An 18,448-nucleotide genomic window follows, 5' to 3' on the forward strand; every position below is an offset into this window, starting at 1 on the left:
TCTGAGCCAATATCAACCACTCTCTAAGTTGTTTTTGTTAAGCATTTTGTCACAGAAATGAAACAAATAACTAATAACTATTGAAACCTCATGATCAGGATCTCCACTAATATGTTATTCTAGGCCTTCTGATCTTCCAAACTCATACCAGAATGAACTGTTAAGTTCTTCTCAGGTCATGGTAGGGCTTGTTCTAGCCCCAAGTTTCAAATATTTTTACATTATTCCCCACAGGACAGTTCTAAAAGCCCACAAACCACATGATCAGGTCATCCTAGCTGCAGCTCCACTTCCTGGTACCAAATTTCTGTTGTAGATGCTTTTCTCATTGAAGTAATAAATACTTGTCAAGAATCAACTTATGGGACCAAGGGTTTATTTTGGCTAGTTTGAGGAGATATAATCTAACATGACAGGGAAGGTGAGGCAATGGAAGCCTGAGGCAGTTGGTCACATTCCATCTACGGGCAGGAAGCTAAAGCAGAGAGAGAGAGAGAGATGAATGCTGCTGCTCAGCTCACATTCTTGTTTTTATTCAGACTGGGACTGTAGCACGCTGAATGGATCTGTCTACAGTTAAGTTGGGTATTCTTACCTTCATTAACCTAATCTAGAAATCCCTCACAGACAAATGGCTACAGATTTGCCTCCTATATGATCCTATATGATTCCACACCCCTTCAATTTGACAAAATTAATCGTTACATTTCCCTGTCTCAGTTTGCTTTTGTTGTCCTGACTTAAAATGCAATTTCTGGTCTGGGAAATTGGCTCAGCTTCTAGGGGCACTTGCCTACAAAGCTTGATGACCTGGGTTCAGCTATCCAGTATCAACATAGAGCAATGCACACAAAGTGGTGCATGTGCCTGGAGTTTGTTTGCAAGTGACAGAAAGTTCTGGCACATCCATACTCACTCTTTACCTCTTTTTCTCTCTGTTTCTTTCCCTTTTTCAAATAAATAAAAAGACTTTTTAAAAGAAATGCTATTTCTTATTTGCTCTGATCTTGATTATGACATTGATTCTCTTTGCTTTCTATTTGCATCACTGAAAGGAGAGTAATTCCATAAAATGTAATTAGATTATCCACCGAGAAATGTGCCAGTTTATTGTAGCTGTCATCATCATCTTCTCTCTAGCTTTCAGCAGTATTTTTTTTTCTTTTAAGCTTTCATCATCTCTTTTTGCTATGTATGGATGTGGGGTTATAGTTCTCCTCTAAACAAGTTGGCTCTTCGGGTAAGGGTGTAGCTCAGTTCATCAAATGCTTGGCTAGCATGCACAAAGCCCTGGATTTTATCCACAGAACCATATTAAAAAACAGTACATAGTGGCACATACCTGTGAGCTCAACACCTGGGAGTGGAGGCAGGAGGATCATGAAAATCGAGATATCTTTGGCTATATAGTAAGTTTGAGGCCAGCCTGGCCTCAACTCTGCCTTATTAAGAGAAAGAGACAGAGAGAGAGAGAGAGACAGAGAGAGAGATCTTTAACATTTAATTTTATTGCATTATGCTACTTAAATATGGATGTCATTTTATCTTCCAGCTGCTGGCTGAATGCTCCTCTCGTCTCAATTTGGCCCGCCCAGCCAGGGTCCTGTACACTCCATGTGGAGAGCAGATTCAGTCATGGGATGACATAGAGAGAGACATGATTGTCTGTGTGTCTACAGGACATAGCTTTATATCTCAAAAAGGTATGGATGATAATTTATTTTCTGTAAAGTTTTTGAAGAATTAAATAATCTATTTTTTTCTTCAAACACTTTACTGAACTTTGTATCCTGTCATGATGATTTTTTAAATATAGGAATGGAAGGAATACCTGCAAACTCTTTAAAAATACTTTATTTTTTTTTGATTTTTTTATGTCATACACACATTTTGCATTACACTAATGCATTAAGTTTTATTCATTTAAACAGAATTATTCTCTTTAAAAATTTCACTTATTTTGTGTTTTGACATTTTTTTAATTTAATTTATTAGTTTTCTTTTCAATAAATACAGGCAGTTTGGTACCATTATTTAGGCTCATCTGTGATCTACCCCCTCCCATTAGACCCTCCTTGTTAATGAAAATGGGTCGAGCATTGTGGAGTTAGCCCCCAGTTATTGGTATGATAAATGTCTCTGCATATCATGACCCAACATGTGACTCTGACATTCTTTCCCCCCCACTTCCGCAAAAAAGTCTAAAAATCAGTCACTCAATTAATCAATCCAGGTATCATTAAGTTGCATATCATTTCCTCCCTGTTTTTCAACCAGAATCCCTTTGTTATTTTAATGTCTAGTTGCTGATACCTGTATTATAACTTACATAAATGAAAGGAGAAAATAAAATACTTTATTTATTTATTTATTTATGAGAGAGAAATGAAAGGAGAAAGAGGAAGAGAGAGAGAGAAAGAGAGAAAACAGGCCTGCCAAGGCCTCTACTGCAAACGAGCTCCAGACACATGTGCCCTCTTGTGCATTTGGTTTACAGGGGTACTATGGAATCCAGTCTCCGTCCTTAGGCTTTGAAGGCAAGTGCCTTAACTACTAAGCCATCTCTCCAGCCCCTCATGGTGATTTTTAATAATTGCATTTCTCATCCTATTCTGCTCCATGTTATGAAAGTTAAGTTTATACTTGTTTGTGCTAGAATATCATTATTGATATTGTTTTTTCTAAAGAAAATCAAATTTCAGTTAGTCTTGGGCCTTACCAGGCCTATTTCCAGAAATGCAGGGGACTACTTTTGAATCTGTTCCCTTAGTTTTATACCCTGAGGAAAGAGGTCCCACTGACTTACTGCTCGAATTATTTAACACTAAGCAGAGATTTATTGAGAGTTCTGGCACTATTAAGAGTGATGACAGCATCCTCCTGCATCATGGAAAAGGCTGCAATCTTTGCGTTTGGCGATTCCCACCATCCATCATTATTCATAACCTCACTCTTGGTGACCCTTACTATATGGTCATTTAGATGAACATAACAATGGTGGATTTCTTAGTCTTAATAAATATTACTGACAGCATTCTGTGTTCCCAAAGATCCCATTCAATAGAAATAAAACCAGACTTGTTTTCCTGAGAATGTTTGATCTAATTGTGAATATAAGCTCACTTAAAATGATTATAGCCAACTGAAAAGCAAGCAAATGAGGGGCATGGTGAGAGGCTATTTCACTGTCCCTTCATTGTTTACGCTGGGTCCTTCATATTCTTGGGGTGAGCTTTTGTCACTGTACCGTACCCTCCTGCCACATTGTATTCTTTGGGTCCATCTGAATAATAAAGCTAAATATGTTTGAGACAAGCTAGCCAAAAGGGAATCCAAACAACACAGCAGAATCTAGGCTGCCTTCCCAGAAACAAGCCTGTCACCAATAAAACCTGGGAAGGGAATTGAGAAAATTGGAAATTCAAATATTACTCTCCCTACCATCTTCTTCAATGTTAACTTATGGATCTTTGAAGAGTCTAAACAGACATATGAGTATGTTTGCATCTTCAGTTCTGTAAACACATGCATTGATGAGATGGGGAAGTTGACTCCTGTTCTATGTAAGTGGTGGGAGCATTAACTGTTTTCTCCATTTGCCTATTTTTTCCAGTGAGATATGTCTGTTCTAGGAAATTTGATTGATTATAGAGTCTAATTTAGTTTTTTTTTACAAATGTATTTAATTATCACCATCTAATTATTTTCATCAAATTTAGAAGTAATCATTTGGTAAAAATATAAATTTTCAGAACATCTTAAAAGATAAATGCTATTGTAAACACATGCTTATTATGAAACATTTAACTAATTAATCATTCCAAATGTAAATTTTCTGTGACCTATTGAGTAAAATAAGCAATAAGTAAAACTAAATAGTAAGAAAATAAGGCAGGCTGTGAATTTCAAAACCAAGTACATGATAATAATTTACTTTATTACTATAATATAAAAATAGCATTTAGAAGTTTGGCAACAAGAATTATGAGGGCTTCTTGAAAAATTAATGTCATTTGACAAAACAAGCTATATCCTATTAGAATGGTATGTTTTACACAAATCACAAGAAAATTAAGAGTGTTTCATGCCACTTGCCATTAAACCTGGTACTATTCTCAATATTTTGACTTACATCTTTTCATTTGGTTCAATTTTTTTTGGAGTACTCTGATGTTAGCATCCAATTCAGGCTTGATGAAAAACTTGGAAGGAAGCTCTCTCTAGCAGCTTCCATTGTATAGAAATACAAAGAATGTTAACACATATCTGATGTGATGGGCAAGCCAAGTGTGCAGTGAGAGCCCAGGGTGGAAGCCAAGAATAGTTGAGGGATCTTCAAGAGTTCTCATCATTTTGGACTTCCAATTATTTTCTATAAATATATTCACTTCTCTCTGATCAAATAAGTACACGATTTTTTTTTAACAGAGCTAAAGAAACTGATGAAGATCAGAGCAAATTATGCCAGAATCCAAAGGCAACGTGGCCCTCAAGCCCCAGACATTGCTCTGTCATCGTCCATGAAGCTGCTGTCCCTGGTACATCTATATAATTATTCCCATCACAACCATCCTGTTCTGTGTGACATGCCACTGTTATAACTATGTGCATGTATGCTTATTATGAAATGATGCTTATCATTTTTAATTTCATACAGTCTCTCTTTTATTCACTCCACAGTGATGGGAATTGAACTAGGGCGTCACATATTGAACATTTTACCACTGAGCTATACCCTCCCTATTCCCCTCACACAGTCTCTGAAAGTTTTACATGAAGTGGTAATTGGTGCCTCAAATTTATTCCTGGCAGGGCAATGAAACCAGTGGAAAATACTAGTTGTTATGAAGAAGTAATGTAGCAGGGTCAAGTAACATATAATAAGTATGCAGATATATCATCTAATAATAAAATAGACTCTTTGACCACCTAAGCCTAAATTTGATTCCAACTGATGTTTTCTGGCTCAGCCATTCTATTTCCAAACCACTATTGTAATCCTCCATATACCAGTGAGGCTGAAATGACTGATAGCTACTGAATACCACAGGAATTGAGCTTTTGTCCTGCATTTTCTCTTCGGTTTTGCAGGCTCTGTGTGGATGCAGTTAGATAGCACCCATGAGAGAGAAGCGGGGTAATTGGTCAATAATTAAAAGTTATATGCTATATCCTCAATAAAAAATCTTAGAAAATGGGTTTATGTGTATGTGTGTGTGTGTGTGTGTGTGTGTGTGTGTGTGTGTGTGTATTTTAGAGAAAAAAAATCATGTCAAAAAGCAATTAGGAGAGATTGTTAAGCAGTCTTAGCAATCAGTCCTACAGAACAAGAAGAATTTACCTGTTATTTTCTTCCTAAGAAGAAAGATCCATGTTTTAAAAAGTAGCAGTGATGAATCAGTTAGGTTCTGTACCTGGTGGGAATGTTCTGGGGAGGTGCTTTTCCTCCCAGCCTTTCTCTGAAAGCCACTCACAGTTCTGTCCGAGTACAAACTGCGGTCTGGCTAGGTGTGTTCAGAATAGCTCAGCTGGACCCATGCCTCAATCCTCTGCTGTAATATGGTACAGGAAGGTAATATATCATTTCTGGTGAAGGGGGTTCTTGGTCATCGCAGTGCTGCAAAAGCCCTGGTATTTCCTTCCCGCCTTCTCACCAGTGGGGCTGCATGAATAAGTTCCTGCTGCCTCCCACACCTCTAAAAAAGCACATGGAGGAGAAATTTCACATTTTCCGTGAATCACAATGCACCCTTGTGCAGACATTTTGTTGAGCAGTGTTAGACAAGGAAGGATCCCAAAGCAGCTCTGTGTCTCAACAGAGTCAAGTATTGCATATTGTCTGAATTTAGATTTGCTTTCTTTCTTTTCTTTCCTTTGGTAAAACACCAAAAGGAAACCAAATGGATTAGAGAATTGGCTCCCTGTTGGAAAGGGAACCAATAGGACTCTTTCCACTTGGTTCCTTCCTTGGAATGATTCAATCATACTTTCTATAATAAAATTTCCCTCTCCCACCACACACATACACAGATTTATTGCAAACAAAGGCATATCTCTAGGTGCAAAAGCACCTATCATTTTACTGCCAGGGAAAAGTTGATTTGCTATGAAAATGGCATAATTCTCCCTACATCAAATGTGCAAATTCCTATAAAGTCATTGCAGTTGCATGTGAATAACAGCTGAAGCGAAAATTGACAATATCACACAGCGCTGTATCAAGTACCAGGAGGCATAAGGCAAAAGTCTTAAGTGAACTTTTCTATTCCTAGTAAATGGGATTTTAGATGCAATGTAACAGTCATCAACACATCACATTTTACCAGCAAGGCAGCAACACTTGCTCTGCAGATGACAGCCTGCCCGGGGTATCTCGGTAGTCTAACTTAGACTAAACAGCCCTAGTCTTTCCTTACGATTGACCTTCCACTTTGGACTACAGGACAAGACTATTGTGATTCTGTTAGGCTCTCCTAGGCTTTTAATAAGTTCAGTAATTTCCTTTGGGGACATGTTTGTCAAATTTGAATCAGACTCGTATATATATAAGCCATATTTTAATATTGTTCTATCAACTGAAATCTACTCCAACAACCATTCTAGAGCTCATAGTCTTTCTTGAAATTTATTTCCTGCTGGTTGGCAAGCAGTCTTAAGGTGATCCAGATGTGAGTCAGCAGTGAGCCTGCAGTTGTGACCATGCTTAGGGGAATTGGAATTTTCTGCCCACTTCTGGCTTTTTTTTTTTTTTTTTTTTTTTTTTTTTTTTTGCGTGATTAAGTGTTCAGGTGAAGTTGCACATTTTAAAGCAAGTTAGAACAAAAACAGGAGTATGTTTAACATTTGACAAATATTTGAGATTAAATGACTGCATTTGCAAATAAACTTTTTTTGTTTTGTTTTGGTTTTTTTTTTTTTTTTTTTTTTTTTTGGTTTTCAAAGGTAGGATTTCACTGTAGCCTTAGAATTCAATATGGAGTCTCAGGGTGGCCTCGAACTCACAGCAATCATCCTACCTCTGCCTCCTGAGGGCTGGGATTAAAGGCATGCACCACCAAGCTTGGCTCTGATTTATTTCTTGATTAAAATACTTCTTAATAATCAAGAAAATAGAGGGGAAACAACCCAAAGCAAAACAAAATATAATGATAAATTTGTTCTCTCCTACCACAAAAGCACTTAGTCCTGAAACCAGTGGCTGTTGAAACATTTGCTCGCCAACCTCCAGTGGCACCCAAGGTGTCCCTGGTGTCAGGAGACACTTGTGACTCTGCAATGCGTTGGCCAGGGGAAGGGAGTGGTGATAGTGGGGAAGGTGTCATTTGGAAGGCAGTGATCAGGATACACAAGTCTGTGTTCTTCTAGATCATCATGTGCAAATGTCTGGAGTGTGGGCCATTGCACAGAGAGCCACAGTTGTCTGCATCAAACCCATGACTCTAGATTCCTGCTGGCTCAGAGCATGCTGTGATTTTCGGGGGTGGGGGGGATGAGCAAAGCTCTAGTAGCTGCTGTGTTCTAACACCATGCTAGACTTCCGTGGGCATGGTATGTCTTGGTTCTATGAGGCCATGCACGTACCAAAGCAAGACCAACACAGCCCAGGCTGACTGTGCTGATGAGAAGTTGTTTTTTTTTTTTTTTTTTTTTAATCCAGCAGTGTGGGAATTAACCACAGTTTGAGAAGTTTTCCAGTAGCTTTGTGGCTTTCAAGGAATGTGCTGTGTTTACTATTAGATGGGTGTAGCTCAAGCTCGAAATCCCAGTTTCAAGAACACCGTCCATCTGAGAGGTGTCTGAAGGCAGCCTGCTGACCACACTGAGGCCCAAGGCAGCTGTGGGTTAAACATTGTAAACAGTATGGTCCCTGAGTGTGAACAACATTGGGACACAATATCCCACAGAATAGACATACGTTTGCTCTCCCAACCTGCAGGCCATGGATTGATTGGACAAGTCTTTTTAAAGTTTTTGAGACTAATGCAAAGAAGCATCTGCTCTCAGAGGGACCATGTCTGTCTTTGTGTTGTTTTTACATTATTGTTTCCTTAAGAAATATTTTATCTTATTTTTAAATATTTTAAAGTGTGTATGTGGGTGTGTGGGTGGGAGGTGTGCTTAAGCACATGTGCAAATGGAGGCCAGAGCACAGCCTCAGGAACACCAGCCACCTATTTTTTTTAATAATTTTTTAAAATTTTTTATTTATTTATTTGAGAGCGACAGACACAGAGAAAAAGACAGATAGAGGAAGAGAGAGGGAATGGGCGTGCCAGGGCTTCCAGCCTCTGCAAACGAACTCCAGACGCATGCACCCCCTTGTGCATCTGGCTAACGTGGGACCTGGGGAACCGAGCCTCGAACCGGGGTCCTTAGGCTTCACAGGCAAGTGCTTAACCGCTAAGCCATCTCTCCAGCCCACCAGCCACCTATTTTGAGACAAGCTCTGTCCTTGGTCTGGAACTCACTAATGATGCTAGACTGGGGACCAGGCTACTGTGGGGATCCTCCTGTCTCCAGCTTCCCAACACAGGCTTACAGATCTGCACCACCACATCCAGCATTCTATGTGGGTTCTGGGGATCAAGTTCACATTCTCATTCTTTTTTGTTTTGTTTTGTTTTTTCAAGGTAGGGTCTCACTCTAGCCCAGGCTGACCTGTAATTCACTATGGAGTCTCAGGGTGGTCTTGAACTCATGGCGATCCTCCTACCTCTGCCTCTCGAGTGCTGGGATTAAAGGTGTGTGCCACCACGCCCGGCTTAGGTTCTCATTCTTTAATTATTTTTGTTCATTTTTATTTATTTATTTGAGAGTGACAGAGAGAGAAAGAGGCAGAGAGAGAGAGAGAGAGAGAGAGAGAGAGAGAGAGAGAGAGAGAGAGATGGAGGGAGAGAATGGGTGTGCCAGGGCTTCCAGCCACTGCAAACGAACTCCAGACACATGCACCCCCTTGTACATCTGGCTAACATGGGTCCTGAATCGAGCCTTGAACCAGGGTCCTTCAGCTTCACAGGCAAGCGCTTAACCACTAAGCCATCTCTCCAGCCCACGTTTTCATTCTTGCAAGGCAAGAACTAGACTGACTGTGTTATCTTCTCAGCTCTATGTTATTATTTTATTGTACTGATACTGTATCTTAGGCTGTCCCAGAACTCATTCTATAGTCCAGATTGGCCTTCTGCTTCTCATGTGCTGGAATTACAGGTGTGAGCCACCATGCTCTACTGGAAATGTTCCTGGGTCATGAACATTTGGGGCTGAGTGAAACATCCTTTGTTGATTCACAAGTTGCTTTATGAAGAGAGTTTGGAATGTAGAAAGTTCCATGCTAATTAAGCTGTCTTTAGTGTGATAAAATCTTGCTTTTTTTTTTAAAGGTCATAGAAAGAATGTAAATGCTATGGCACATATATCAAGTAGCAGAATAATTTTGAGGTGGGGAAAATAACCAGTTTCCTGGAGCTTTCTTATACTTTATATAAATTCAAAGAGGGAAAGCTTTGGAACATTGGCAGGATTCCTGTTTTTCCACAGTTGCCTTTCCATTAGTGGAGAAGCTGGGGAGGTTAACCCTCTCTGCTGTTTGCCTGAGTCTAGTTTATATGCACATCTGAACCACCTGCGTCCTTGGCAGGCTCATGTAAGGACATGGAAACCCACAGCAGTTCAGTAACACATGCTCTTATAAAACATTAGTTTTCAACATAGCCCTTTTGTCTCATAAATGAAATCTACATAGGGTGAAACTTAGATGTTTTCCTTGTTGGACAGAAAGAGCAAAATCAAAACAAAAATCAGCATTTCTGAGACTTAATTCATGTGTAGTAGGCATGCTCATGTACTTGCATTTCTCTCTTTTTCTCTCTGTTTCTCCATCTCCTCCTCCTCTCATTCCACCTCCTCTTTCTTCCTCTCTCTCTCTCTCTCTCTCTCTCTCTCTCTCTCTCTCTCTCTCTCATGTGTGTGTATGCATGGATGCATTCAAGTACTTGCTGTTCTAGGTGCTGAGCATGTGAAAGTGAATAAGTAAATATAACATATAGGACTCCTCTTCCCACAATGGGAGGGCACTCATAATTTCAGAAAGCATATAAAATAATTACATGCAATACATAAAATCATCAAAAGTAATGCTAAGTCAAGCTCAGTTGGAGAATAATTAGAGGGTAGGTAAAGGGTGAGTTCCTTAATACATAAGATATAGCTTGCTATAAAGAACTGATTTAAGTTTAGACACAAGAATCAGTCCTGCCCAAAGTGACAGAGTAAGGGTTATAACAAAAATGACATAACAAACAGAGGTAACAATCAGAAGTGAACATTGCATGCTCAAAGGACCTCTGGGGACTTTCCATTGCCATAGCAAAATGCCCAAGACAATGAAGTAAAAAGGGGGCATTTTTACTTTAGTCGTCCCTTCGGAGGTTTCAGTCCATGGTCACTTACCCCCATTGCCTTTGGGCCTGCGACAAGGAAACACATCATACTGAGGGTTCATAGTAGAGCAGGCAGCAGAACAGAGAGAAGAGGGGCACATTTCCCAATATTCCATACCAGGGCCTCCAGTGACATTTCATTCAATGAGGGCTAGTTCTTAAAGGTTTCAACACTTCCAATAGGGCCACAAGCTTGGGAGTAAACGTTGAACAAATGGGCACTTCTGGAACATGCATCCAAACCACAGAAAATATGAGAGGAAAGGCTAGGGTGGCGGAGTCCAGAAGGAATTCAAAGGAGGATAGCAAATAGAAAATTTCCAATAGCCACATGTTTAGAAGAAAGAAATATAGTGTGTAGGATACAATACAATACTGAATTTAAGTCCATGCAATATGTCCAAAGCATTATCATTTCAACAGACAAATTGGAGTAAATTTATAAATTTCCAGATACTATGTATATTGTATAGTTACAACACACCTCAGTTCAGACTAGACCTAGTATCCAAATGTTCAGTAGCCACTTCCTCCTTTCAAAGAACTAGTTCAGTTTCCTATGAAACTAGGCACTATTCCAGGTGCTGGACATGCACAGATGAATACAAGGACAGCCATGGTTAAGAATGCTGGGGTAACACTTGTGGCAGAAGGTGGAAGGAAGCTCGTTGGTCTGATGGGGAAGGCCTCATAGCTTGTACTATGTAGTCTGTGTATTTCCTTTTTAAGAATAGTGAAATGGCAACAGAAAAAAATGCATGAAGTTAGTGAGACAATCTCCATTTATTTCTGGCAATGGAAATTTGTTGGGATGGCAACAAGGATTTCATCTCCTGCACCATGAATAAATAAATGTCCACAATAGCATTTATCCAAGCAAATGATTACATTAAACAAGAGTCAAGGAAAGACAGTAAAGAGACTTAGCACAACCTAGCATGCAAGTTTCTGTACATGAAGACTTACTGTTGGTGTCCCATGGCCAGTGCAGTAATCTCTCCTCCCTGTGCCTCTGCTCTTCCTTGGGATTTCTACCTCTCTACTGTTTATCTACTGCACACTAGGCTATGGCACTTGTCTACTCATGGCTTCTGCTGTTTTGGGAACTGGTTCCTGTCTTTTCTTTATATTGCTTTAGATTCTCTTTGGGTGGAGGGTCACTCTACCATATTCATTACTTTCTTTGTATCTTTTGTTGTTGTTGTTTTTGGTTTTTGGAGGTAGGGTCTCAATATAGCGCAGGCTGACCTGGAATTCACTATGGAGTCTCAGGGTGGTCTCAAACTTACAGCAATCCTCCTATCTCTGCCTCCCAAGTGCTGGTATTAAAGGCGTGTGCCACCATACCTGGCCTTTCTTTATATTTTTTAATGTGAGACTGAGTGGATGGAAGGAATCTAACAGGTTTACAATATCAAGGATACATGATACCAAGCACAGCTTCCTCAAAACACTCTGGCTGATATCTGGGCAGCTTTGCCAAATCAGTGCTCAGTGCAAAATCATTGTTATCAGACCTTTCCTAGATTGCTGTTTAATATAATCATTTTTATAAGATAAATGCTATTTTGGATATTTATTTATTCATTGTGCAGGGGGTGGAATCCTGGAACTTAAGCATGATAGGAAATCACCCTACCACTGAGCTAGAGCTCCTACCAATCTTTATTTTTATTACTATCTTCCCTATGACCACCTGGAGGTCAGCCTGGTCAGCAGATGCCCCACTGTTGAAATATGAATTCTGTTCACTGGGGTTCACTACAGTCTACTGTGTTTGAGTTGTAACCTTTTTTCATACTCCAGGACACTCATGGAGAGGTATTTTCTGCTGGGATTAAAGGCATGCACCACCATGCTGAGCTTGCCACTGCTTTTTTTTTTTTTTTTAATTAGTTACAGACATACTCAGTATATAAGCAGCACATGTTGGTACCATCCTTACCCTCATCCCTGCCTCCCCCCTCCAAAGGGACCCTCCTCGTTGGGATTGTGGGTCATGCATTGTAAGGGTAGCCATCAGTTGTGGGACAGAGGTAATGTCTCTGTGTGTAATGCCCCAACTTGTGGCTCTAACAATCTTTCCACCCCCCTTCTTCTGTGAAATTCCCCGAGCCATGTTGGGTTCATTTTAGGTCTATTTTTCAGTGATAGGCTCTTTAGAGGCCTCTGGATCTCTGCCTTGGTAGGAGCTGAGTGTCCTCTGTGTCTCTCTCCTTCACCCCTGTGCTGATATGAGGTTCACCAAGAAGGCAGTGCTCTTGCCACTAGTACTGTGAATAAAACGGCACTCTCTTGTGGGGTTCCTAAGTACTTTGAAGTTATTCACTTTGACCATTTTCAGACCATTTAACATCGCTCTCTTAATACTGAACACTGTCTAAGTAGCCATCACACATTCTGCCTGTAGCCTTCTTCATCTTTACAGATGATAATCACAGCATAGTACTCCCTCACTTAAGTCCTTTGGTGACTTCTTTCTCTCAGTTTCCTGCTTCCCCTGGCAATATGGGGGACCTTCTGGAACATGATGCTCCCCTGGCTCAGCAGTTTTGGTTCTCAGTGCTTTGTTCACAGAGCTCTGTGCTCCACCCTTTCTTACCTCCCTCCAACTCCCTAAAATTCCACATTCTCTCCTATTTGCATACATGTGCACATTCTCTGTCTGCAACATTTTCAGGAAATCTGCCTCCTCACCCTCATAGTAATAGGGACTCTTCCATGATCTTCCCTTTCTGCTTAAGCTTTCTTCCCCTGGTCTTCAAACCCCTTGAAAGCAAGGCCAGTTTTGGTCAGGATTGTGCCTTTAGGACCTGAAAATTCCATATAACACAGAATTAATATTTGTTGAATACATGTGACATTTAGGGTAACTTGTTGGAAGAGGAATTTTTGTTTTGTTTTGTTTTGCTAGGCACTCAAGTACCTGTTTCTCAGAATAGGTCATATATTGAACCAGATCTTAGCTTTCTCTAGAACTTGCTTCTCCTCACATGCATGATCACATCAATCCACGGAGCAACACATGGTCTCATAAAACAAGTCTACTCTCATTAACAAGGCAGTGCAGACGGACTACATTTTCTGGAAGGCAAATCCAAGCAGCATGGTTTATAGATCCCTTCTTTACCAACTCTAACTTTCAAACTCTCCTAAAGCCTGGGAGGAAAAAACACTGTTCTCCCATCAGACCTGCCTGGACCTTCTGCCCCAGGCAGCCTGGCTGGAAGGGATGGCATGTCACTCCCTTTCACAAGGTTGATGATTTGTGGCTGAGAAGGGAGAGGCTGCTCTCTGAACCACATGCCCCCTGGTGCAGGCAGGCTAAGGAAAGATGAATGGCATTATAAGACAGACATCTGAATGTTTCGTATTAAATTAGTCCCACAGAGCACCCAGAATTCTCATTCCATAAATCACTAGGTAATGTAAACTCACTACTAGGTTAGATTGTTGTGACTTTGGCTTGTGGTGTCATAGATAATCTGAGAACAGTTAAGCATTTGTCTCAAACAGTAATCATTTTCAGCATATTTATTCAGTGGTGGGGAGGTGACCCAGACTGATCTTTGCTGCCAGAAACAGCATGTAAATTGGTGTCAGCCAGTGGGGGAGGGGTCCAGACAAGTGCCACTGCTCTTCAAACCCTTGGTCTGCTGAAAAATTACCAAGTGCCTCTTCAGAGGTGCTCCTCGGAGGAACAAATGTGAGGAAGCACCAGTGTGTCCCCACCTCCATACTCAATTGTATTCACAGTACCATTCTGAAACCCATCTTGACCTAGTCTTGCTCTGCAAATCATAGACCTAGAAAGGAGCTTAATTCCACTAACTCCAGATAGCTATTCAAAAACAAATTAATATTTTTTCTTGTATATGGGAGTGTCTATGCATGTGTATGTTCATATGTGTGTGGGTTTATATGTGTGTTGGTGCTTATATACATATGTGTGCATGCATATGGAGGTCAGAGGTCAATGTTAAGTGTCCTCCCAATATACTTTCCATCTTATTTTTATGATATAGGTTCTCTCGCTGAACCTAGAGATCACCAATTCAATTACACTGGCTAGCCTCTACAACTTAGGGATCTGCTTGTCTCCACCTCCTCTGCCAGTGCTGGGATTGTAGGCACATGTAACCACACTAGGCATTCTACATGGATGCTAGGAATCTGAACTCAGATCTTCCTGCTTATATGCCAAATACTTTACCCATTGAGCAATCTTCTCAGTCTCATAAAGGTTAATTCTGAGAATAAATATTCTTGGATCTATTTTGGTTCTTCCATTCCTGAGCTAACATCACAGGTATCTATGACATGTAATAAAATGGAAGGAACATAGGTCTGGGATTCAAAAATGTGACAATTAATCAATCACTGGTTGTCAACTTGACAGGATTTAGAATCACCAAGGAAACAAATCTCTGGTCATGTCTGTGAAAGATTTTCTAGATAACATTAATTGAGGTAGGAGGACCCACCTTAACTATTGGTAGTGCCATTACTTGATCTGAAAGTACTGGGCCCTATAAAGAGGAAAAAGATAGCTGAGCACCAGCATTCACAGCTCTCTGCTCTCTCTCTACTGACGTAACAATGTGAGCCAGCTTCTTGCTCCTGCCACACTTTCTCTGTCATGATGGACTGTACTCTGTGCTATTGTAAGCCAATATAAGCCCTTTTTCTTTCCTTCTTTCTTCCTTTCTTTCTTTCTTTCTTTCTTTCTTTCTTTCTTTCTTTCTTTCTTTCTTTCTTTCTTTTTTTAAAGGTAGGGTCTCACTCTAGCTCAAGCTGACCTAGAAGTCACTATGTAGTCTCAGGGTGGCCTTGAACTCATGGAGATTCTTCTACCTCTGCCTCCAAGAGCTGCTATTTAAGGCATACATGCCTGAAATAAATCCTTTTTCTATGTTAAATTGCTTCTGTTTCTGTATTTATACCAGTAACAAGAAAGTAACATCCAGCTTTATGCTTTTGATCTATCTGATGGACTGTCCATGCTGCTTCTTCCCCTTTTAGGAGAGATGAAAAATATATTCTCAATCTTTCAATTATATCTAGGTTTAAAAACCTTATTCTTCAGTGAGACACAATTGAGCAACAAGAGTTGGGACAGCCAGAATTCCAACCAGTTACTGACGTTCTTTCTCACCCTTAGCAGTTAGTTCCTGGTCTGTGTCTCCCCCTGAGTACATGTCTTCCTCAGAGGCTCACGAGGAGCTACATCTAGGGCCAGCTCCATCCTTCAAGCATACTCTGCATCTAGACAGAGCAAAGAAGGAAGTCATGACATGGCTTTGTGGTGGCCAAGACTAGAAGTGGCTCCCTTGAGAGAAACAGTCCTGACTTAGCCCACTGGGACCACTGTAACCAAATACCTGGGACTGAGTCATAAAGAACAGAAATGTATTTCTTACATTTCCACAGGATGGAAATTCCAAGACCATGTTCAAATCACCAGTCTCTGGTAAGGTCCTCACATGGCAGACGGTAGAAGGGTGAGAGAACATGAACATTCACCTCTTCTCCAAGCCTTTCTATAGCAACACTCTTCCATTTTAGAGGGTAGAGCTCCCGTGGCCTAAATGCCCCCAAAGGGCCAAACTTCCCAACACTGTTGTGGATTAAGTTTCTGATACATGAATTTTGGAGGACACATTCAGACCTGAACAGCTGCCATGAAGTTACTCATAGTATGACACTATGGGTAGCTTAAATAACAAAAATTTATTATCTCATGGTTCTGCAGAGTAAAGTTCCAAGGTCAAGGTCTCATCAGAGCTGGTTTGCGTCTCTGATCTAGGAGAAGAGCCTTTTCCATGTCTCTTCCTAGCTTCTCTCTGTGACTTTTCATCCACTTCATATGTCAAAAATAGATCACCAGTGTGAGACTCGAGGGCTTTGGGAGCTTAAACCTGAAGAAAGAACTTTCATGAGTGGAATTAGTGTCTCAAGGAGGCCCAGAGAGTGGCTCTGCCACCTCCACTACGTGACAACAAGACACTTATGAATCAGAATGGAGGCCCATACCAGACACAGAACTTGCAGGCACCTGACTTCCAGCTGACCCAGCCCCCACAACAGTGAGACGTTTCTGCTGCCCAAACTAGTTGTATTTTGTTAGATCACTCTGAATAAACTCAAACAGCTGGCAATCTTTGACATAAATGTTCCACTTTTGCTAGGACATTTATTGTGCCAGACATCAGGGACCATACCCACCCTCATTTTTTCTCATTTTAACTAGTGACACCTCCAGTGACCATATTTCCAAGTAAGGTCAGCTTCTGAGGTGCCAAGGGTTAGGACTTTGGCACCTCAGAATTTTGAGGGGACATAATTTGTAGCACTTAGCTTTTTGTTTCTGTGACAGAATACCCAACCAGAAGCAATTTAGAAAAGGAGAGACTTTATTTCGACATATGGTTCCCAAGGGTAGATAGAGTGCAATGCAGCAAGGAAAGTGTGGCAGGAGCAAGAGACTGGCTCATGCTTTGGAATCATCGAAGAATCAGAGAACAATGAAAGCCAGTACTCTGCTCACTTGTGCTTTTTTTTAAATAGAAAAAATTATTAAAAATTTACATAATACCACCCTCCTTTGTCCTTCTCATCTCCAATCACTGAAGCCCCTCCTCTTTCCAACTATATCCTTCTACTTTGATTTCTTTTTCTTCTTTTTTTATTGACAACTTCTATAATTATAGACAATAAACCATGGTAATTCCCTCCCTCCCTCCACTTTCTCCTTTGCAACTCCACTGTCTATCATAAATTTATCCCTCTCAATCAGCCTCTTTTATTTTGACGTCATCATCTTTTCCTCCTATTATGATGGTTTTATGTAGGTACTGTCAGACATAGCTCAGGACTCCCAGACCATGGTATGGTGCTACACATAGTGAAAGTAGATCTCCCCTGCCCTACTAATCTAAACTAGAAAATTCCTACCAAACATGCCAAGAGAATTTTTTTTCCCCCATGGTCGTTCTAAATCCTGTGAAATTGACAAGCAAAGACTAACCATAATGCAATCCAGTCCTCAGTTGTAACAAAAGCCCCACGTCACTCCCTAAAGCACTTGGAGCACAAGAGCTCTACCATTAAATAGCAACATTTTTTTTTTTTTCTGATGGCCTCTCTTCTCTTGTTCTCTCTCTCTAGCTCCCTCTTTTATGTCTTTCTTGTTCCTTACTAACACTGTAGTCTGATATTAATGGAAAAACCATTAAAAAAAAACTATTATCCTATGAAGTAAAGTGAATGCACTCAACTGTAAAAGGAAGACTTATCGATCAATTTCAGTTAAACCCTGCTTGTCTGACACTTTGCAGTTAAGGAATGTGTTTTTATTGCCTGGCCAGATAGTTCAGATTTCCGGTCAGTCTCAGTAAAGACCATTTTTATAACATTGACAAAATTTTATCACAGGTCTATGAAAACAAAATTAGATTTTATAACTCACATCAGGCCTTGGTAGTGCTGCTCCCATAAATTTTACAAACCTTACCAAGCTTTAATGTGCCTAATCAGATGATGTTTTAAAATAGTAACTTTTACTGAATGTTATGCATATATATATATACATATATATATATATATATATATATATATAAATGGGTGTCTATTGGCATGTGCATATCTGTGTGGATATGATTACATTTTTCTCTCTTGTTCTTTACTTTACAGGAAAGAAACTTTTCTTTGCCTGCTTGTAAGCAAGAGAATGTGACAGAAAGGCCAATTAATTAGATTGCTGACGACTCTGAAAGTAGACAAATTCACTTCGTAGAAGCAAACTGCAGTTGATTTAAAAATTTTAGTCTGAAAATTTACCTTCAAAATAACTAGATTTTTTTCATGGGCATATTTTGAAGATTTAGCAACATTGACAAGTCAGCCACAATGTATCCATAAATTCACAGTAAGACAGACAATTAGTCAAGAGCAGTGATAGCTATAGATACTGTGCATTTTTGGATTCCTGTATGTATTCTAGGCTGTAA

General features: G+C 40.1%; 1 protein-coding gene across 1 annotated transcript in view; it reads left to right on the forward strand.

Annotated features, from left to right (window-relative positions):
• Positions 1–18,242, forward strand: part of Dcdc1 (doublecortin domain containing 1) — a 485,885-nt gene extending 467,643 nt beyond the window's left edge. Inside the window, exons 35-37 of the mRNA XM_004660718.2 lie at positions 1,553–1,703; positions 4,429–4,538; positions 18,132–18,242. Coding sequence (XP_004660775.2) covers positions 1,553–1,703; positions 4,429–4,538; positions 18,132–18,194 — 324 coding nt within the window. The 3' untranslated portion in view covers positions 18,195–18,242. The remainder of the gene's footprint in view (positions 1–1,552; positions 1,704–4,428; positions 4,539–18,131) is intronic.
• Positions 18,243–18,448: the final 206 nt, after the last annotated feature.

The sequence above is a fragment of the Jaculus jaculus genome, chromosome 8 (genome assembly GCF_020740685.1).
Source record: "Jaculus jaculus isolate mJacJac1 chromosome 8, mJacJac1.mat.Y.cur, whole genome shotgun sequence".
NCBI lineage: Eukaryota > Metazoa > Chordata > Mammalia > Rodentia > Dipodidae > Jaculus > Jaculus jaculus.